This window comes from Sesamum indicum, linkage group LG5 (genome assembly GCF_026168435.1).
Source record: "Sesamum indicum cultivar Baizhima isolate 11 linkage group LG5, ASM2616843v1, whole genome shotgun sequence".
NCBI classification, from domain to species: Eukaryota; Viridiplantae; Streptophyta; class Magnoliopsida; order Lamiales; family Pedaliaceae; genus Sesamum; species Sesamum indicum.
The window spans coordinates 1,757,773-1,781,026 of record NC_142661.1 but is presented as its reverse complement, the minus strand read 5'-3'; the positions used below and the strand labels follow the sequence as shown (position 1 = coordinate 1,781,026).

The 23,254-nt window shown below is 32.6% G+C and overlaps 2 protein-coding genes across 6 annotated transcripts; both read left to right on the top strand.

The window, feature by feature from the left end:
* The first annotated feature begins 5,671 nt into the window (after positions 1-5,671).
* LOC105162835 (adagio protein 1) lies at positions 5,672-12,088 on the top strand. Of its 2 annotated transcripts, none has more exons than XM_011080982.3 (2): positions 5,672-6,233; positions 10,047-12,088. In XM_011080982.3, exons 1-2 carry the CDS (start codon positions 5,965-5,967, stop codon positions 11,653-11,655), a joined length of 1,878 nt encoding a protein of 625 aa, XP_011079284.2. In that variant the 5' UTR covers positions 5,672-5,964; the 3' UTR covers positions 11,656-12,088. The 2 variants fall into 2 exon arrangements, with proteins under 2 accessions (XP_011079284.2, XP_020549437.2); XM_020693778.2 differs by lacking the exon at positions 5,672-6,233 and adding an exon at positions 7,340-7,455.
* Positions 12,089-13,641: 1,553 nt separating this feature from the next.
* Positions 13,642-18,414, top strand: LOC105162836 (homogentisate phytyltransferase 1, chloroplastic). Of its 4 annotated transcripts, none has more exons than XM_011080983.3 (12): positions 13,642-13,934; positions 14,272-14,534; positions 14,646-14,729; positions 14,813-14,887; positions 15,164-15,247; positions 15,356-15,445; positions 15,518-15,619; positions 16,203-16,298; positions 16,409-16,480; positions 16,591-16,686; positions 17,844-17,948; positions 18,187-18,414. In XM_011080983.3, the coding sequence occupies exons 1-12, from the start codon at positions 13,847-13,849 to the stop codon at positions 18,226-18,228; spliced, it is 1,197 nt and encodes a 398-aa protein (XP_011079285.1). In that variant the 5' UTR covers positions 13,642-13,846; the 3' UTR covers positions 18,229-18,414. The 4 variants fall into 4 exon arrangements, with proteins under 4 accessions (XP_011079285.1, XP_011079287.1, XP_088736975.1 ...); XM_011080985.3 differs by having other exon boundaries at positions 13,644-13,934; positions 14,275-14,534; XM_088880849.1 differs by lacking the exon at positions 13,642-13,934 and having other exon boundaries at positions 14,420-14,503; positions 14,680-14,729.
* The last annotated feature ends 4,840 nt before the right edge of the window (positions 18,415-23,254 follow it).

Below are 23,254 nucleotides of genomic sequence, written 5' to 3'. Positions count from 1 at the left end.
TAATTTGGGGAATACAGGTGTAATGACACGTCATCCAGTGTTGGCATGGCCCAAATCTTTGTCTCCCTCCGCTGCCTCTTCGATAATAACATTTCTTTATTTCTTTTTTTTCTTTAATTTCCAATATTTATTTATTGTTATTGGAATGTGAGGGAATTTTTTTAGGAAAATTATTATTTTATAGTAATTTTTATTCGTCGATAATGATGTTTAATTTTTTTTTTCCAACTCCCACTTCTTTATTGAATTTATATTATATAATTTACTATTTCATATTATTTTTTTCTGCTCATAAAGAATCGGTTAATTACATTTAGACCCAATTTAATTTGAATTGTACTTTTTCTCAAAAAAAAAATTAAAATCACACTTATACTTCTTTTGAAAAAAATTCATTTATATCTAACCTTTTTCCATTAGGATTTATATAAAAAATGCTAACGTCAATAAAAAAAATTATATTAAATTTTAATTTTTTCCTAATTTAATATTTTTTTGTAATATATCAAACAATGGCTATTATTAGAAACAATATTTATTACAATTATATTCTTTTTTTACTTTATTTATATATATTATATTTACTCCCTGATAATTGAAAATATTAGTATATTTTTTATAACGTCAATATCTTTTGTCAAAGCCTTAGTGGAAGAAGGGTCGGGTGTAACTGGTAAATTTTCAAAAGGGGTATGAGTGTAAATATTAGCAATGAGCAATAAATTCCTTATCTCGACGTGATACAAAATAGAAATACACACTTTGCATCATAAGTCCCCGAAAGGAGAGATACGGGAAGGGTATATGACTTCTTTCTCACATAATGTGTTACATGATGTAGCGTGTACTCGTCTATCACAATCAAATGCTTTTTATCCAAACGATGTTGGCGCGCAACAAAGCATCATATATAAGTTGCAGACAAACAAATTTGAGTAGCTTACAAGCGTAAAAAAATATTCATTTTTCAGTGATACATTGCCAAAGTGGAGAGTATCTCGTCCAACGGGGCATCGATTGCTTCGTGCTACAAATTACAAGGCATTCTCTACTTTAATCAGAATCCTCATTCATGCGTCCATGATTATACGCTCCTTTTAAGTGAGTGAAACTCTGAACCTCTTACATCATGCAAATCGGGATAAATATATTTTTGGTCCTCAAATATAGTTATTAATTCAATTTTGATCCTCAACTAATAAAAAATTTAAATTTTGGTCCTCAAACTTTTACTTTTTTTGGCACTTTTGGTCCTTCCATTAACTTTTTTATTAAACTTAATGGAAAATTCAAAGTGAAAAGTATTGCTATTTTCCTCCCATTTTATGGTTTTTTCAAATTGTAATCCAACGCATTTATTTTTTTAATTTTCTTCAAATTTCAAAAGAGAATAAACCCAAAAAAATAAATTTAAACAAAAAATTTTCTAAATTTTATTGATAAATTTCCTATTATTGACAATTTTTTGTTAAGATTATGTAGAAAATTTGTTGCTTAAATTGAATTTTTTTGGTTTATTCTCTTTTAAAATTTAAAAAAAATAGAAAAAATGAATGCGTTGGATTATAATTTGGAAACACCTCAAAATGTGAGGAAAATAGCAATTTTTCCACTTTAAATGAATTTTCTGTTAAGTTTAATGAAAAAATTAACGGAAGGACCAAAGTACTAAAAAAGTAAAGGTTTAAGGGCCAAAATTGTAATATTAAATTATTTGAGAACCAAAATCGCATTAGTGATATATTTGAGAACCAAATATGCATTTATCCCCATGCAAATTCCACGGATACGATCCCTCAAGTGATCAAAACTTTGAACCTCTTATATCATTCAAATTCCTTGTCCCTTTTCAATATGGAATGCTCCTGTTAAGTACAGGACATGAACCAATAATGTCTTAATTTAATGATTGAGACTGAAGTCCCCCATTCAGTTCGAGATAATGAGCTTGAACCCCACCATACGTGTGTATGTCTATCTCACTTAATGTGAATAATTTATAAATAATCATTTATCTTGTTTAATATAAATTTATTATAATATGAGTTTATTAATCAAATTGATTTATTTATATAATAATCATTTCTTAAAAAAAATATATATACAAGACATGAAAATAATCATATCCCCCTAAAGTGAGTTGACAATTTAATATATATATATAATTTAATAATAAATATATTTTTTATTCTTTTAATTTATCTTACTGTCGTTATCATTCGACTCTAATCTTTTTGTCCAAATTCATGAGGCTACAACATAAAACACGTACTATGTACTCGAGCATTCTTGCATTACAAGATTATATTTTTTTTAAAAAATATTTTTAATTAACTTATCATATAATTATTTAATAGATTACCTTTATCAAATCTTTAAAATCTTAATATTCATGATTGTGAATTCGATTTATCAATGTGACGGTTTGTGTTGTTGAATAATTTTTAACAGGAAAATACAATTTATCCTTATGTGATATGAGAAATAAGCAAAAAAATTTATGTGAAAAATAAAATAGCAAATTACCCCCTGTGTTTTGGAAACAAAGCAAATTATCCTCCTATCTAAAGCACTGATAGGGGGTAATTTGCTTGATTTTTCAAACACATAAGAGTAATTTGCTGATTCGTTTTTCACATAGAGGTATTTGTTCATTCAAATATTACAGGGGTAAATTGCATTTAACTCTAACTTTTAGGAACTTTGTAAACGGCCTGGACGAATGTCCTGATCTATGATGGTGATTAGAAGTCATGAAACTACCTATAATTTATCTTAAATAAACGGCTTATGGTTCTGAAAATATGTCTCGGCCCGTGATAGTAATCAGAGACAATACCATCCAAATTTAACTTAAATAAAAAAAAATCAATTAATACTACAAAATATATTTTTTTTATCTATATATCATTGGGAAAATATCTTTATGTTCCCCATCTTGTGATGCATGAAAAGAGGATGCTTAAGTCGCTAATGCCCCACCAGAACCCACGCTGATAATTTTCATTCATCATATCCACGCTTTTGGATATTTTATTTTCTTTGAAAACATTTTATTATAACAAGTATTTTCATTTATTTTCTTTTTGGAAATAAATGCCAAAGAAAGAGCTACTTGAAAATTATGCATTATATGTTGATATTAGTTTTATATTTTTAGATATTCAGTTTTGATGGGGTAAAACCCTAATTTATTAAGAAAAAGACCAATTTGTCCCTGGAAGGGCACGAAATTACAAGTTCGCCAGAAGGATTTGCGCATTTTCGTCCGGGTCGGCTCACAACCCTAGACAAATGGAGGACGCGCATCGGACCAACCAGACCCCCAGTTTTTCTCTATAAATACTCCATAGTCAGTGCATTAAGGGGTCGCCCACGTTACCACTCTTTACTTTCTGGTCACTTCGGCTCTCCAGCTCATTAGCAACCTGCTTTCACGACCTCAAAACTACACTGACTTAAGCATCAGAGGGTTTTAGCTAAGGGCCACCCCAGCAAGCCTAACAATCAGGACCCAATCACTAGTCTGAGAGAGGTAGCGATCTCGAACCATTTGGAAGACCAGTTCGCTTGACCAAGGAGATTGTGTGGATTTTGACCCGGATCAAGTTTAAACAAAATGTGATTAAATTCACTGTAATTTTCACCCAAGTAAGAATTATATATATATATATATACTAATATTTAACAAAAAAGTATTTTTCGCTCAAAAATTAATAATTTTTGACATTATGGAACTATTTTCTTTTTTTTTTTTTGACAATACCCTTAAATTAGTTTTATTTTCTTAATGTATTTATTTTTTAATGAAATATCATGTGTTAATTTATATATTTTATTTTTATTTATAATATATATTTTTTATGAAAAAAAAGCCCAATCAAAGGGCAAATCGAATTCTTTCCATAAAAAGTAATAAGAGATCAAAATCCCACGTTTTTAAGTAATTTCTTATTACTATATTACCCCTAGTTAGAAAATTGTATTTACATTGGTGGTTGGTGGGGGGATAGAAATGATTTTAACCCCCCCCCCCCCCAACTTAACTATTTCGAGTAGTGTAAATATCACTTTGTATCGTTGTAAAAAGGAACTTTAAAAGACAAGATTTGACTGAAAAACAAAAGATTTATAACTCGTGAAGTGTATAGTATGTTTGAATCACTAGCTCTCAATTTATTTTTATTAATTTTAAAATATAAAATTTATTAATTATATACACACAGTAACAACATGTCATGACGACTAATAATGGTAGATTTTTTGTTCCTTTCACTTTCTCTATATAAGTATCGAAACATCAAGTGACATAAAAGTGAGACCAATGCCTTTATTATACTAGTGCATGACTATACATATGTGTGTATTGTCTATCAGATATTTTATGATCAAATATATCTTTTTTAAATAATTTTATTTTACTGTGTACTAATCAAACAACAAAGTTGTGTTATTTACTTCTCCTTTCATCTCAAATTATAGAATGAAAGGTAAAAAAGCAAACCTAACCAAAATATTTGTATCTTGAAATTTGTTGAGACATTATTTAAATTTGAGCATCACCAGCAATAATACATTTAATGGGGATATATCTGACTCAATACTAAAAAAGATCAAAATAACCCCCTGTCCCAAGATATGCGAGTTCTCCATTTTGGGTCCGGTTACGCCCTGACCCAACACGACCAACGTTCCAGAATTAGGGCCATTGACTATACTTGGGAGGTAGGGATGATGCTACGTGGATATAAAAAATATGGACATTTACCCTTATAAATACCAACTATGATAAGGGAAGTTATATAATTACCAAAATACCCCTATATTTTTCAGCACCTTTTCCTGTATTCTATGACTGCGCGTGTGGGGCCCAGTGTGCAGGTACAGAAGCGGCGGCAGCAGGCTTTTACAGAGGATGACGTGGCTCGCTTTCATTGGGGCCACGTGTCGCATACGTAGAGGGTACCGTACAATTATAAATAGCCTTATTTATGATTATTCAAATACGTTTTCATCATATCATTTTATCTCCATATTTGAGCTCTCATTCGATCTCATTATCCTATTTTCGACCCCACTTTTCTAACTTAAGCATCGGAGGGCCATCGCCGAGGGCTACTCGGCTAGTCTCACGTTTGTTTTGTTCTCAGGATCCACTATAGGTAGTTCGAAAGAAGGATTTGACGACCCAAACTCTACGATCCGACCAGAAGATCCTGATTTCGCGCAACCTACATCAAACTATGCCTAGTAATGGTGCGTCCTTTTTATTACTCGCACACCAATTTATCGCATTTCTTCTGATTTCTCGAACTAATTTAAGTATTGAAGGGTTTTTGTTAGGACTACTAAGTAAACCTAGCGATTTTCTTTATTTTTATGTCTCAAAAAATACCACATTCGAATTATTTGATAAATAATTTAAATTATCGACCCAAATTAATACTTACATAAAATAGTAAATCGACCATCCTAAAATATATTTTTCATGTAAAATAACAAGCTCTGTGTTCTCGAGATGTTGAAACAAAATTTACTCTCCGACCAACCAAAAAAAGAAAAAAATGAGAGAGAGAGAGAGAGAGAGAGAGAGAGAGAGGTGTGATTTTGATATATGTTTGCAAAAGTCAAAAGAAAAAAAGAAAAGAGGCGTCGTAACGTTATCTTCCTCAGTCCAGGTAAGATATATATATAACCACCATTCACCATACCAGCAATTTTCATTTTCCCCATTTTGTCCCTGAAGGCGGTGTGTTGTGCAGAACATTCTCTCTAGATTGGTCCCTCTGTTTTTTTCTTGCTAAAACTAACCCCCTAAACGCTAAACCCATCATCTCGTCCACTCATTTCCCACCCTGAAAACCCAATTTCTGCCAACCCTAGACCCCTGAATTATTTGCTGCTGTATTGTTTGATTTTGTTATGGGGTGAGAGAGAGCTGTGTTTTATCGGAACTGAGGTGTGATGGAGTGGGATAGTAACTCGGAGTCTGATCTGAGCGGCGCCGAGGAGGAGGAGGAGGAGGAGGAGGAGGTTGGAGAAGGGTTAGGGTTTTTGTTGAGGAAGAGTGGTGGAGGACAACTGCCGTTCCCTGTGGACACGCTGCTGCAACCCGCGCCGTGTGGGTTTGTTGTTGCGGATGCTTTGGAGCCGGACCATCCCATTATTTACGTTAATTCCGTGTTTGAGATGGTTACTGGGTATCGGGCGGAGGAAGTTCTTGGACGTAATTGGTTAGTGTTTTCTTCAACTTCGTTTCTTGTTTGCTTTATCTTGTACCATTTGATGTGTGGACGAAAGGGCTTTTGTGGTTGAAATATTTGTTTTGAAGAATCCTGGGGTTTTGTGGCAATTGAGGGTTGGTTGGGACCTTTTGCATGGATTATCTCGACTCTACTATCTGACATAGGACATTGCGTGGGCTAGAGCATGCGCGATTGAAATCGGCTTTTCTTGTATTGTGTTTATGGAAGAAAATAGGCGGAATTGACAGAGTCCAGGGTCATGCTATTCTGTATTTCGTGTCTTCTTTTTGGTCAAGCCATTGTTGGATGGCAATCATTCAGCTACAATTTAGTCATTCCTCAATTTCTTGTCTGACTACCTGATAGATAAAATGGCTCTTGCTTCTTGGTAGAGGACATTTCAACTAGTAACAATCTTTGCTAGGTTTGGGTTTTTAGGTTGGAGGGTGCCACCTCCAAACTGATCATGTGACCAAATATGTACGATTTGAAAATGAAGATTATGAAATCAGGATTTCCCTTTTCTCATCTCATGCTGTTTTGCTCTAAGGATCTTACTGTCAGTCTTCCTCATCTTGAATTCTCTTTCACTCTCATGCTGTCTCTCGCAGACTGTTCATACTTTAGAGTCTCTTTTTGCTTTTACCTTATTAATCATACTTTTTGCTCCTCAAACTGCTGCGTGACCACTGCAGTGATACCGAGCCTGACTTGCAATTACCCAAGTTAACTGGCTTCAGGTGGGTTCGCATGGTGGCTGTGTAGAATAGTGGTAGACCCTAGATTAACAACAAACCTCAGTTTGGGTTTAGCGTAGAAAGTGCGCTTCAAACCTGATTTCGTACTAATTAAGAAATACAATTGTAAACTGTAAATAGGAAACATGGGTTGTCGTATCCTCCCCAGCAATTGCCTTGTTTCGAATTGGCATGGAACTTTGAGTCAGAATTGAATTGAAAGTGGGCCTTTCTCTTATGTTTCTGAATTTTAATTTCCTAACTATGTTGGCGGGGCATTATTGTTTGTGGAAATTGTAGGATATAAAGTAATTCAATTTAGGACAGGGGCACTGATCCTTCTTTTTTCTTCCATAGAAACATCACGAGCTAATGTTAATCAGTGCAAGATAAGGGTTGAAGATCTGAAGAAAATGTATACAGTTTCTCTTGACTTCAGGAAATGTGTTTGCGACCAAGTCATTTATGCTGAGGTTTGGCCACATTAGATATTTAAAAGTTTGAGACTGAGTTTTCCTTCATGTTATCATAGTTTTGCCATAAACAGCTCTCATATATCCTAGTAGTGCTTTTCTGTTTAGTGCTTATGGCTTGCAGCATATGGTTAAGAAAAATACTTGACATAAGAGCAGCTTTCTGAAGTTCTTGTAATTGTAAAGTCATTGTTGCACTGCAGTGTGTAGGCCTATATACACGCTTCAAGTTTTTTTCTTTGGTTACAATGGAGAACAAGTGAAGGAAATCTTATTACATGCATGCTTTTAATGAACTGACTTTCATACGTCTATCATGGTAGCTGACAAATTTCAGTTTTTATATGGCTTTAATTGAGTGAAACTCAAGCATTAGAAACATATGGAATGCATCTCATTTTACTTGATTTCCTCATATCTGAAGATAATTATCTAGGCACCCTAGAAAGTTGACTGAGACTGACATTATCAGGGTTGCTGTTTAAATTTTTTCCAGTTTCTGCGGATAATGGTTGATGCAATTCCTAAAGCAGTTGCTGCATTATATTCTTGATATACTATTTTTAAGGGAGTGTTGCTAGACTCATTTTCTAATATGAATTATGTGTTAGTTTGTAAATCATTGACTAATTGATCTTGGAATGCCTAAAATTAACATAATAGATTTTATCAGAACTCCTCGCTATATGTATCATGCCTTTTTTCTTTATTACCTGAAGTTGTTTATGGTTTCCATTGTGGTTAAAAGAAGTGGTGATCATTCACAACAGAGATTTTCTTGAATAAATCGGATTATTTTAATTTATTTTTCAGAAATTTACAAACGATAAAGAAAAAAAGTTCTCAGATTCTTGTTTGACTTTGTTCAAGAATTAAGAAAGCACATTAAGATGCCTTGTCAGTCTCACATCTCACATATTTTCACTGGCTTGCGAGGTGGTTATAGCAGCAGCAGTTGCACACAGGTAGAGTTCCACTTATTTTTATATTGCAATTGGGCAATGAGTGAATCGAGAAAGTATTAGTTTGTGCCACAAGAAATATTTGATTAAGTCAAAACTAGTAACATAGGAGAACAAAAGGGAGTTGGAGAAGAGTTGCCATTCTCCCAGAACTGATATGTACTCCATGTCTCGTCATGTGTTTTCTGTCAATCCAAAAAACAAGTAGAAACCAGTTTAAGTTGAAGGTAGGTGTTATGTAGGGGAAGTACTCTAGCTGTATATTGGACAATAATGGTACTGTTTTAATTCCCGGTACATTATCATTGTTTTTCTGTCATAAGTTCCTCGATTAAGAAAAGCCACTCTATATATTTGTAAATAATTTAAATTTAATACTTTGGTGGTGGTTTTCTCCTGTGACGTTTCTTCAACAAACAGCCACAGTACATGTCCTACTTGCAGTAGATGTCCCAGTTAAAGCAGCTTTGTTAGGACAAGCTAGTACCTTTTGATATGTTAGTACTGTTTTCATATACATTTTGCAGAATCTGGCATATATTGATAGTTCGCTTTTGCTACTCGTGGATGAGTTACCTTCTAACACTCAGGCTATTTTTGGATAAAAGTTCGTTTTTTTTTTCTATGGCCTAATATATGAGATTTTGATTTGAGAAGAATTTCTATCCTTTTTACAGATAGCAACTTTGCGATCAAAGTTTTGCTGGTTGTTTTTTATTTTATATGCTTTAACTTAATTTTTGGTGGTAATGTATTAAGGTGCCGTAGGAGGTTATGTTTTATTTAATTGGATTCAGTTTAAATGTTTCTCAACGCAAGTAGCAAGTGTCATATAAAAGTCCTCCTTTGCCTATAGCTTAAGCTAGCCCGGCTTTTGGTCTTATGTTGTAAATTAGAGTAATCTTTCTTTCTTGAGGTAGTGGTTGCAGAAATGATGCTGTCTTTATTCTGATAATGTCAGTCCAATGCTTTGTTTCCACGTGTTATTCTTCCTTATAGATTTAGTTTTTCTTTATACATTTCATTAGAAGGTTAAGGATGTTAAGGATCAGGGGTATCACTGAACGAAGGATAAAGCTCAGTCCACTGCATGAAGAATTGTGCTCATTTTGTTTTGCTTAACTGTGGCTAAAAAGGTAAGGAATGATAATTCTTAATTAAGAAGACACAAATCCTTCGATACTTGTTCGTCTACTGATGTGAGATTGGGGTAAATTGGAACTTGAATGACGTTTCTAGAAGCTTGTATCTTTTCTAGTTGAGCGGTCAACAACTGTGGCAGCTCTCATCAATGGTGAATCTTTTCATAGCAGGAATTTAGGCTTTCGCTACTGCTTAATTGAGATTCCATGAATCAACATTTCACATCTCAACTTCAAGTTATTGGTGATGAATTATATTCTTGCTGTACCTGATTTTATCTTTCCTGGTGACCATTGTAAAGGAGTTCAAATGATGATTTTATTTCCTTTCCTTGTTATCTATAAATTACTGCAATTTCCTAAGGGAGCTTCGGCTATTATCACTGATGCGCCAAAAGGGATGGCGCTGCTTTATGTTGGTTATATGTGATCGCTGGTGACATATATAATAGCCTACTCATGCTTGATTGTTTTTAAATTGCTGCAGCCGTTTCTTGCAATGCAGAGGCCCATTTGCCAAGAGAAGACATCCTCTTGTGAATCCGACAGTAGTTGCTGAAATAAGAAGATGCCTCGAGGAAGGGATTGAGTTTGAGGGGGAGTTATTGAACTTCAGAAAAGATGGATCTCCACTGATGAATAGGTTGCGTATGACCCCAATATACGGTGATGATGAAACAATAACACATGTAATTGGCATACAAGTTTTTAAAGAAGCAAATCTTGATCTAGGCCCACTTCCAGGATCCTCTGCCAAGGAATCTGTAAGAGCATCTGATAGGTTTAGATTTAATATTTCTCCTATTGGAGTAACTTCAGACGGGATTAGGAGTGTCAGCCGTGGGGTTTGTGGAATAATGCAGTTAAGTGATGAAGTTCTTGCTCTCAAGATACTTTCACGATTGACACCGAGGGATATTGCATCTGTTGGCTCTGTTTGTCGCCGGCTATATGAGCTAACAAAAAATGAAGACCTTTGGCTAATGGTATGTCAAAATGCTTGGGGTAGTGAAACAACTCGGGTGCTAGAGACTGTGCCTGGTGCTAAAAGATTAGGGTGGGGTAGATTGGCAAGAGAACTTACGACCCTTGAAGCCGCAGCATGGAGGAAATTAACAGTTGGAGGTGCAGTTGAACCCTCTCGCTGCAATTTCAGTGCATGTGCTGTTGGGAACCGTGTGGTTCTTTTTGGCGGCGAAGGTGTCAACATGCAACCCATGAACGATACTTTTGTATTGGACCTGAACTCAACTAATCCAGAGTGGCAACATGTCAAAGTGAGCTCTCCACCTCCTGGCCGTTGGGGCCACACTCTTTCTTGTGTCAATGGTTCTCATCTTGTCCTGTTTGGGGGTTGCGGGAGACAAGGCCTACTCAATGATGTCTTTGTGTTGGACTTGGATGCCAAACATCCTACTTGGCGAGAAATCTCCAGCTTGGCTCCACCACTTCCTAGATCTTGGCATAGCTCATGCACTCTTGATGGCACTAAGCTTATAGTCTCTGGTGGTTGTGCAGATTCTGGAGTGCTTTTGAGTGACACCTTCTTGCTTGATCTGTCTATGGAGAAACCTGTGTGGCGAGAGATACCTGTTGCGTGGACTCCGCCTTCGCGTTTGGGGCACACATTATCCGTTTATGGTGGAAGGAAAATTTTGATGTTTGGAGGTCTTGCCAAAAGTGGTCCTTTACGGTTCCGTTCTAGCGATGTTTTCACCATGGATCTGAGTGAGGAGGAACCCGGTTGGAGATGTGTTACGGGAAGTGGGATGCCCGGTGCAGGAAATCCTGGCGGCATGGCTCCTCCTCCTCGACTCGATCATGTGGCAGTGAGTCTTCCTGGTGGCAGAATCCTTGTTTTTGGTGGCTCTGTGGCTGGCCTTCACTCTGCTTCCCAGCTCTACATACTTGATCCCACTGAAGAGAAGCCAACGTGGAGGATCCTAAATGTACCTGGGCGACCTCCAAGATTTGCATGGGGACACAGTACATGCATTGTTGGTGGGACAAGAGCTATAGTTCTTGGAGGTCAAACTGGAGAAGAGTGGATGCTCAGTGAGATTCACGAACTATCGTTAGCAAGCTCTGTTGTATGAGCAAGAATGACAACAATTTGGGAATTTCTATGTGAAAAGCCATTCTTTTGAATTCAAGAAATTGACACCGTCCAGAGCAACCATTTTACTTAGAGACCGTTTCTACATTCTGGAAATGCTCTACCTGCGCTGCTGTAACAGCCCATGTGCACGATCAAAAATGGTACATAAATTTCTACTTTCCGTGTAGCGCTCATGGGAACACTCGAGCTAATAGCTCTCTCTAGGCTGCTAGACTTGGTAGAATTGTAGGGTATGATATATATATATATATAGCTTAGTTACATCATGTTTTGTGTGTTGTGCTTCAGTTTCTGTAAGTTGAAACTTGGGAGAAACACAACAGAAAAGATTAGTGAGAAATGTGTGTATGCTTTACAATGTTTTTGGTTCTTTCCCTTTATCATGTTTGGTGATTCGTGTCGTTCTTTTCCATTTGTTATACTTGATGATTCATGTCGTTAGTTGTTACACCAGCCGATATTCTTTGAGTATGACAATTAAAAGAAATCTAGTGAGCTATGTTTTTTTTTTTTAGTAATCAATTTTTCTAAGGATGGATATGCACTTGTAACATTACGAATACCTGATGGTAGAGGACAAGTGTTGTGCGTAAAGAGTTGGACTTTGATTGGAGCTAGAGTCGGCAATTTTTCTGGGCCCCGATCCGCCCTGTTTGGGGTAGGTTTGCACTACAAAAAAATTATTTTATTGGAACAGTTTTTAAAATATTTTTTTCTATCAATTTGAAGTGTATTTCTTTTTATAATGGTTTTTTTTTTAACGGAAAGGCCTATTGCGATTAAACGAGGTGTTTCAAAATATGCCAAGTCATTATAATTTGTAACAGTTGGGAGTAGTTACAAAATTAGTGACATGAGAAAAAAAACTTGGTACCGATTTTGTAATGTTTTGGTTGCATTTGATATAATTGTTATTACAATGGTATTTAAATAATATATTTAAGTATGATTTTACCAGATATAATATAATCTTTGTAGTTCTATTCCAACACGACGAACAGCGACGTGTATTTAATAGTTGGGGCCCTGTCGGGGGACCCGACAAAGACCTTTCTTTGCACACTCCAAAAACGGCTTCTGCCTACAAAATTGAGGCTGTTTCTCTGGTTTTTAATTTTCGGAAAAGAATTTATGTTAGTATATGAGAATTGAGCAAAAAGGTTTCTCATAAAAAATAAAATAATAGATTATTTCCTGTAATTTAGAAAATAAAGCAAATTACTCATCTTTCTAAACTACTGTGAGAGGGTACATTGCTATATTTTGAAATACAAAAGGTAATTTTTTAATTCTTTTTTTATAAAGAGGTATTTGCTCATTTACATATTACATGAGTAAATTATATTTAACCTATTTTATTTTTAATATCAGTATCCCACTTTGATCATTAATATTACTTTAGAATAACTTTGTAACTTACATATAATACCAAAAATTTGGCCTTTCAGTTATAATGGTAGTAGCTTCAATTTGAAAAAATTCTTATTCAAATTATTTCAATCAAATTAAATTAATTAAAAAATAAATATTATATATTTATAATGTAATTTATTATTATTTGTAAATCGTGTACTAATAAAGTATATTTTACTTGTTATATTAGTTATTGTTGCACGCCGTCCCTATGAACATATAAAAAAAATCATAGTATAAATAAGAAAATAAATTGTGAAAAGTATAATACATAGTTTAAGGTGAGAAGAAAAAAAGAAATATATGATAAGAAATAAATGTAGTGGAATGTGAGAGACGAAAAAAATATAACGTATGCATTGAGAGATATGGAGCCGTGGTTGAAAGGAAAAAAGAATTAATTAAAAAATGTTTAAATTATTATTACGGATAATTTCTTAAAAAAAGTAAAATAATTTAAAGGATAAATTGAAGAAATAAAACATTAGTACGAGGAAAGGATTTTTTAATAATAGTATAGATAATTGGTACTGATTTACGAACTGGGGTAGTGAGAGTGCTCTGGCAGTGGGGCTTTGATTCACTTTCTTCACGTGGGTTATTGAAGCAGTTGGTCCTGCCCACGTGTTGAACATGCAGATGCAGCCCTTTTCTCACTAATCCCCTCTTCTCTCAGAGAGAGATTACTATCAGTTGTAAAGATAGGTGTAGGAGGTGTTTTGTAGTTGCTGCAGAGTACAAATTCAAGAAAAAAGATGGAGTCTTTGCTAACTGTGTCTTTTCACAGACCTTTATCCCCACTTTCAGTTCCATCTACTGCTCAGTTGTGCTCATCTCCCTCTGGTATGCGTGTAAATTCTTTCCTCTGCTTCTTTGGGTGGGGGGTGGGGGGTGGGGGGGGTATGGGTGGTGTAGATTTTTTATGTACTTTTAGTCTGATTCTGGGTTAATTCTGATATATTAGTCTTTAATGGCACAAGGGCTCCTTTGTTTTTTCCCAAAAGATTTCACTTTGCTTCTGTTTATTGAATTCGTTAATGTGTGTGTGTGTGTTTTTTTTAATATATGTCTTTTAAGTACTTTGTGTTTTGATCTAAGGAGAAACCCTTCTTATGTTTGTTTGTTTTTGTGGGGAAATGATCTCTCAAAATCTATTTCTTGATAATGGGTTCGTATGTAGCAGCTCATGTCTTAAGATGCAAAGCTTTCAAGAATGTAGAAAGACTCTGTAGTGTGAGATTGCAAGAACAGAGGCAGAATTTGAGGCTACAGCATGTCAAAAGAAGTATTACATTAAATCCAAGGCATGATTTGAAGTACATAGTGAATTCAGCTTCTGGACATTCGCTTGAATCTGAACCTCCCAAGACACCTTGGAGATCAGTGCAACAGGCCGCAGACGCCTTCTACAGGTTTTCGCGGCCTCATACTGTTATAGGAACAGTTAGGTTCAGCATTCTTGTTTTATATGTTTGAGCACACTGCTGCTTGCGTCTTTGGATATATGATGTGCATTCATATGTAGGAGAACTTACGATCTATTTCCGTGAGCAGGCATTGAGCATAATCTCAGTTTCTCTCCTTGCAGTTGAGAAGCTCTCAGATTTTTCCCCGTTATTTTTCACTGGGGTCCTAGAGGTGTGGCAAAGTTGTCGTAAGTTAGAATCTTAAAATTGTGAACTTGATTGATGCTAAACTTAGCCAGGCCCTATTTCTTGCAGGCAATTGGTGCTGCCCTGTTGATGAATATATACATTGTTGGTTTGAATCAACTGTCGGACATTGAAATAGACAAGGTTATCTTCCAAATGTGTTTTTCCTGCAACCATGTGTGTTTGTGAAAACTAAGAAAGGTTTTATGTTGTCTAAGTGCTGATCGAGGATTTTGACTAGGCCGTCTTGATAACAATAGGTTTTAGTGATTTCATCATGTGCTGTTTAGGGGGAAAACCTCTGATAACAAGTATGTGTTTGTTTCTCAAGTGTGTGAAGAACATGTTTCACTATTCGATCAATGATTAGTTACATTTTCCCACGCGTAGATAAAAACTTCGACATCATATCCTTCTCAGGTAAACAAACCTTATCTTCCATTGGCATCTGGGGAATATTCAGTTGCAACGGGCAAGATGATCGTCTCATCCTTCGCAATCTTGGTGGGCAAGAACAATTTCGTGTAGTTTGCATATAATATGTTATCTAATTGGTTTGAATTTATTCGCAAACATTTGCTCAGCAAAGAACTCTTGTTTTTATATCTGCAGAGCTTTTGGCTCGGATGGGTCGTTGGTTCATGGCCGTTATTTTGGGCTCTATTCATCAGCTTCATACTTGGAACTGCATATTCCATTAACGTGAGCTGACCGTAGAACTTCTCTTTGATATTAAGTATCGGTTGATTGTTTACATCGTCCAACAATGTGCAGGTACCACTTTTGAGATGGAAGAGATTTGCTGTAGTTGCAGCGATGTGCATCTTGGCGGTGCGAGCAGTGATTGTACAAATTGCATTTTATTTGCACGTCCAGGTGTTAATTCTTTAAGTAGTCGTTTCTTCTCTTAATATGCAAAATCTCGCTGACTGATAATGGGGACTAATCTTACGAAATTATATATTGTCTATGCTTTTTGTCCGGTACAATCAGAGTTTCTTATCACATTTTTCGTGTTAATCCAATCGAAGGTGAAGGACCAAAGTTACATTGTTTCCTTTACAGTTTATTTTCCATACAGTATTGTTTTCTTGTAAAAAGATTACTAGTGTGTGTAAGTGGTTCTGATCATAAAATTTAGGGGTCATTATCGATCGTTTAACACATACATAGGTACAATCGTGAACAGATCTGTAGCTCTGGTTATGGTTTCGTTTTATTTCTCATAACGGCAATGGAAAATACTTTAAGAGGCCAAACATGCATAAACGACGATACATTTGTTTTAGAGTTCACATGAAATACTGTCGGACATCTTTTCTAGAATAGCCTCTTTGTTTTCCTGAAAAAGTACACACTATAAGGCGCATGTAATTCTCGTCTGCCGGCTTTAGGGCCAACATGAACAGTTATGTGAAACAATTTCTTGCAAAACACTAACGCATTTCGCCATTTTTAGATGTATGTGTATGGGCGACCAGCTGTTCTCACGAAGCCAGTGATTTTTGCGACTGCATTCATGAGCTTCTTCTCAGTTGTCATTGCATTGTTTAAGGTAATAATCCTTGCGGCTTCCGAGATTACCATCTTCTACCCAAAATCACTGCTGGATTAAAATCTCAGAAAAAAATTGCTATTCTGACTTTGATATTTTCATGTTTTTAGGACATACCTGATATTGTCGGGGACAAGATATACGGGATCCAATCTTTTACGGTCCGATTGGGCCAAGAGAAGGTTTGTAACTTAGTCATCAGCTAATAATTATTGCAACTCTTGAACAAGCATTTTCTACAATATTGCAGTTAATTTTTCCAAGCTGATTTTGTTCAAACGATCTCGGGCAGGTCTTCTGGATCTGCATTGCACTTCTTGAAATGGCATATGCTGTTGCTTTGTTAGTCGGAGCAACGTCTTCTTGCATTTGGAGCAAGTGGACTATAGTAAGACACAACTATTCCTCGACTTCTTGTTCGTATTAGTATTGCTTTTTGATTGGATGCCATAGTCATATTGGATATCTCGATAGAGTAGTATACTCTAGTATACGTGTTAAAAACATGTCCGAAACTATTAACAAAATATTCTTCTAAACAAACATCGTACCCCACACTTCCTACACATACATTGGACTTGTCTAACGCTAGTAAAATAGTAAGGATTTTTGTGATAGTTTTTTTTATACAAAAAGACGTGATAAAATGATAATGTGTTTGAATTTACGATGTTTGTAGTAGGTTTTTATACGAAAAGGCATAGTCATGCTATATTTTTAACTACACTGATCTTTTTAAGGGTAAATTACAACGAGCTCCCATGAGGTTTGGCATAATTACATATACCCCCTTGTTGTTTGAAAAAGTATCAAGATTTTAACGGCCGACTAACAATTAGCACAATCCATTATTTTTCCTTCCATTTTTTGTGATGAACTGACCAAAATATTCTTTTGGACTGAATTATAGTTTTACTTATTTTTTGAAAATTTTCACTAACTTAGTGGATAAATTTTTAACTTTTTCCATTCACCTCATCTTATTTTTTATAATTTTGTTTAAAAAAGAAAAGAAAATACAACAACAACAAAGTTGACAATTCCAGACCTCCATTCAATGATTATACAATTTTATCAAACATCATGATTTTTCAAACAACGAGAGGGTATTCTTAATTATTCTAAACTTTAGAGGACTTCATTGTAATTTACGCTTTTTTAATGCTTTTACCATACGTATAGTCCGTAACTTCATGGGAGCTCGTTGTACACATATTAAGAAATATCATTATTAATAAGCGATGATTATACAATTATATCAATATCTCAATAAACTAAGTAATACATGAGTTAGATCATACATCAATGGGAAAAAGAAAAATTAAATAAATTACTATAATTCAAATAAAGTGAGAAACATCCAGACATCATTCATTAAGATTTGAATCCATGATCTCGAACTTATTCACAGAATCCAATCTTAACGGCCACTAGAATGGTGAAAACGGATAACTGGAAAGGTTAAATTTGTTGACAATTTATTTGTTTTGATGTAAAACATCGCAAATGGCCAGCTACTCATCGTGTTCTCTTGCGCTCGTTTAGGTCATCGGTCACGCCGTGCTGGGCTCATTGCTGTGGAGTCGTGCGAAATCCATCGATTTCAAGAACAAGGCTTCAGTAACGTCCTTTTACATGTTCATATGGAAGGTAATTCACTTTGCATCGTCTAAATGTGTATTTGTGGATATATCATCGGAAACTTTGCTTCGATCAACTGTCGATTTCCCGCTCCTCTAGTCACTTTATTTATTTTTCGGCCCTGTATTTTGTCACGTTTGATCGTTGATCGTTGATCGTTGATCGTTGATCGTTGATCGTTGATCGATCTTTCTTATTTGACTTGTCGATGTATAGTGAATTTGTAACCTCATCTTCTGCTATGCAGCTCTTTTATGCAGAGTACCTGCTTATTCCTCTTGTGAGGTAAATATTTTGCGGCACCGCCGCGGTCATCGTCTTCTTCTTGTCAAGCGGTCGATCAGCGCGCTTTTTTTTTTTTTTTTCTTTTTTTTTGGTGGTCTGATGTATATACTCTCCAGAAACTGTAAGTACTAAATTTTGGATGACAGTTTGGAATTGTCAATTTAAGTAAAATTTAATTTATAATCTATAAGGATATTTTGGTCAGTCCATTATAAAAAATTGATGAAAGTTTAACAGAAATTAACAAATTGAATTAGTTGTCGGACCACTGTATGTAAAATTAAAGGGGTATTGATATTTTTCTGAACAATGATGAATAATTATAATTATATCAAATTTCAAAAGAATTCATCGTAATTTATCCTATTTAAAATTTTATCATTATGTTTGTCTTCGTTTTTGGCCCATCGCAACATTTGTGTGTTTGGGTCAACTTATTTTGTAGTTTTTAGACTTGTTTTCAACTGTTTTAGTTAATTTTATTTCCTAAAGCCCAACAAAAATAGCTGCTATGAGATAGTTTTTTTTCATTTCAGCATTTCTCTTTGCAAAAGAACGACATCTCTCATCCTCTGTATAATATTTTTTCCGGTGAGGTTTGTATTTTTTATTTTTAAATACAAATATATTTCATTTTAACCACTTATTATTTTATACGTAATATTTTTCTACATTATTGGAATAATTAAAAAATTTCAAAAAACACAAAATAATATATCAACTTTACGCGGTTAATTCATATATTATATTATTTGAATAATGTATTTAAATTTATCACCTCGAATAAAATATCTGACAAAAATATTGTTAATCCATTACTAGAGTGTATATAATTATTTATAAAAGTATATTTATATAAATTATATTTTTTTCATTTCCGTACATATATAATTAGAAAATACTATTTATTTTAATCCACTCACAACTAAATAAATTATATGCATATCATACATATATATATATATATATATATATATAAAAGAAACATGATTTGACAATGAAAGATACTTGTTGTCTCCCACTAACCAACATCAAACATTCCATACTTATTTTATATTATCACCAAAAACAAATTCAAACATACGCATTACCTCTAACTTACACTTATTTATCTTTGTTTTTCTCTCTCTGTCTCGACAAAACACCCAAAACAAGTTAAAAATAAAAACAAACATAATGCATATTTTTGTCAAGTTAAAACACAATTTATTTTTTTTTTGGGAAAGGTAACTTTCATAAATGGGAAAAGGATGTATAATACAACAGTGCTCGTATGATATGTTATCCCTCAACAGGCCAAGGGATACGCCATAATTTATAAAGTGCACTAGAGCTAACAGAGCAAGAAAGATTTTTACTAAAAATCCGTAGTCTGACATCCTTTATAATTAAAACATAATTTATTACACAACTGCTCTTTTGCCCATTTCACAATAACTGTAACATAAGTCATAGCAACTATTCACCTACTTGGCCAATGAGTTCTTTGCCTTCCCTCAGACGTAAGGTTGAGAATTCAAAACTCTTTTATTAGACAAAGGTTTTGCGTTCGAATTCCACGTAATATTGCAAGAAATATTTTATTCTCGACACTATAAATTCTTATGATTTAAAAAATCATGAAAAATTAATATTATTTATTGCGGCCAATCAAAACGGATCTACAAGCTTAAGTTTTAAGTATGATTAATTTTTATTCATCGCGATTTACTAGTTGTAGCTTATTTTGATTAATTACTATTTTTTTATTTTTAACCACAGTAATTAATTATAAAAAAATATTGTATTTCTTCCGGTGTACGTATAATTTACCCTGATGTAACATGTTTTGAATAAGTATTTTATTCTCAATATATTTTAACGTTTTGCACCTTAAATCATTACTAAATTATTTTTTAATTAAGTTTTTGATAAGGGAAGAGTTTAAATTAAAATAGAGTATAAATTAATATATACAGTAGATACGCTGTAAATATAATATAACCAACAATTCATATATACTTTTTAACAAAAATTGACAAATATATATATGCTTAACCAAAAGTTAAATATTTATATTAAAAAAATAAATAAATATTAATATTTTATTATATTTTTTTATTTAAAAGAATATATAATTAATAACTTAATCTTATTATCAAATTAATAAAATCTTTTCGTAAAATTTTTTTGTGTATACTCATCCATTCTTAACTTTGCATCTGTAAAATATAATAAAATTCAAATTATTTAATTTATTAATTATTTATTAGTTAATTATAATTAAAAGATATATTTTTTAATTAACCTTAAAAAGTAAAATTGTTAGGATTTTTTTTAATTATATATATAATATAAGGACAATATAATTCAAATTTAATTATAAAAAATAAATATTATATTTATTAATTAAAAAATAAATATTTCATCAGAAATAATTCATGAGGGTGAAATATATTTTACCCTTGTCTTATTTATTAAATAATTTTTTAAATATTTTATTTATTAAATACTTGATAAAGACTTATTTAAATAAATGAGTGACACATAGAGAAGATCTCACTCATTTCTTTGAATAAGTCGTTATCAAGTATTTAATATATTCTCTATTTCAAATTAATATTATCTTCTAAGTATATAGTAATTATTTATATAAAACTTATATCACTACTACAACAATATATATATATATATATATATATTTACGAGTAAATTACAATAAACTTTTATAAAGTTTGATATAATTATAAATATTTTCTTGTTGTTTAAAAAATTACAAATACCCCATAATATTTGACGAAATTATGTAATTCTTGAATGGATATCTGAAATTGTCAACTTTGCTATTGTTGTATTTTTTTTAGAAAAAAAATCAAACGAGATGGATGAAAATTTTTGAAAAAATTATAAAAAAAAAAAGCATTCACTTAGTCCATTAAAAAAATAAAAAAATTTTAGAAATAAATAAAATTATAATTCATAATCTACAAGAGCATTGTGGACGATTCACCACAAAAATAGATGAAAGCCTAATTGAGACTAATAAATTGGGTTAATTGTTAGACAACCATTAAAATCGGAAAGATACTAATAATTTTTCAAATACAGCGAAAGTATTTGTAATTATGTCAAATTTCAAGAGAAACGTATTGTAACTTATCTTACATATGCTATAGAGTGAAAATAAAATATAAATGTTTTTTTGCAATAATTCTCTATATTTTTTTTATTTCTTTCTTTCAAACATATATACATATTTTTTAATCTAAAATTATTGGTATAATATAATAAAGTAATATCTATTCAATAATGCAATAAACTACTTGTGAAAAAAATAAAATAATAAGAATCCGTTTTTAGTCAACCAAAAGATGGATAAATATCACAAATTTTGTATAGTAATTTCCGGGGAAGGTAATAATAACAATAATTGGCATTTAAAACCTTGTGCCGAAATTTGATGTGGTCCAATTGAATTCGGACCCTTTTGCTGTGAATTGTTGAATTAATATATAGTAACGGTATCCAATATGATAATTGTCGGAAAATTTAATTTAATAATCGGAATTTATGTTGAATTTGTACCCAGCTTATATTGTGATTCGTTGAATTAATATATAGTAACGGTATCCTATATGATAATTGTCAGAAAATTTAATTTAATAATCGGAATTTATGTTGAATTTGTACCCAGCTTATATTGTGATTCGTTGAATTAATAATCGAAACTTTATGTAGGTACGGTACAAAGACAAGCATGAATAGGCCTAATTGAAGTTCAAAGTTGGTGGCTACACACCTTTAGTATATATTTTTATATATTATAGGAAAAATTATTATTTTAGTCCGCTAAGTATGCCTAATTTTAATTTTAATCCAATAACTATGTCTAGTTTTGTTTAGGTCAGTAACTTACGAAATTGCTTACTTTTAGTCCCCTGACATATTTTCGGATAATTTTACCCTATAAGTGCATACCGCCTAAAACTGCCTTTCAAATGTTGCATAGGGATAAAATTGTCCGAAAATCTACCAAAGGACTAAAAATAAGCAATTTCATAAGTTATTGGACCTAAACAAAAATGGACATAGTTATTGGACTAAAAATTAAAATTAGGTATACTTAGCAGACTAAAATAATACTTTTCCCTGTATTATATTTAGGAGTAAATTATATTGAATATGTTGATTCTTCAATATATAATTTTATTATATTATATATTTAGGTATATTGACATTCTATGAAATTAGGTTTAATTATAAAAATACAGTATACTCTTTGTAAAATTATAAGTATATTTTTTATTTATTAATAAAATTTGACATAGATATTTACACTAACACCACTGGTTAACCTTCTTGTTAAGCAGCGTCGATGTAATTTACTTTTATATTTAAATATGAATATTTATCAATGATTTTTTTATCATATCTCCTATAATTATTAAAAATAAGAAATATTTAATTTGCTTTTTTTATAAGATTTTATAATTCAACCATGGTTGTTGTTCATGTATGTATATATATATATATAACTATTTTTATTTAAATAAATGCAATTATGATGCAAGAGGACATGATGTCATTTAATAGTAGAAGTTTGACTTGAATCCATTTTATCTTTATTATGTTGGATTCTAAGTGTACTATTCAATATAGATGATATAGACTGATAACTATATGTATTTGATTAGGTCTCGTTTGGTTCGCGTGATAAGATTAGATATAATGGAATTTGATGAGATAAAAAATGAATTGATAATTAATTTTATTATTCATTATATAGCATTTAATTTGACGTATTGTACGTGTGATATAATTTGTGATAATATAATATAGTATTTAGTTGAAGGGATCACAAAATATGATTAAATGTAAAAAAATCATTACGGATATTGTTTTTTAAGTTATTTTTATTTTATATTGTAGCTTCTGAATAATTATAAAAAATAAAAAAATGTCTCAATATTTATTGAAATATAATTTCTAAAGCAATAATCCTTGTGGAATATATATATATATATATATATGAAGTAAACTCCATATATTTA

Bases quoted from the DNA above. Each gene is read 5' to 3' on its own strand.
- LOC105162835 (XM_011080982.3), top strand. From the start codon at position 5,965: ATGGAGTGGGATAGTAACTCGGAGTCTGATCTGAGCGGCGCCGAGGAG. The intron at 6,234-10,046 runs GTTAGTGTTTTC...AAATTGCTGCAG, and splicing joins GAAGTTCTTGGACGTAATTG to CCGTTTCTTGCAATGCAGAG.
- LOC105162836 (XM_011080983.3), top strand. From the start codon at position 13,847: ATGGAGTCTTTGCTAACTGTGTCTTTTCACAGACCTTTATCCCCACTT. The intron at 14,535-14,645 runs GTTAGGTTCAGC...TTCCGTGAGCAG, and splicing joins CTCATACTGTTATAGGAACA to GCATTGAGCATAATCTCAGT. The intron at 14,888-15,163 runs GTTATCTTCCAA...TATCCTTCTCAG, and splicing joins CGGACATTGAAATAGACAAG to GTAAACAAACCTTATCTTCC.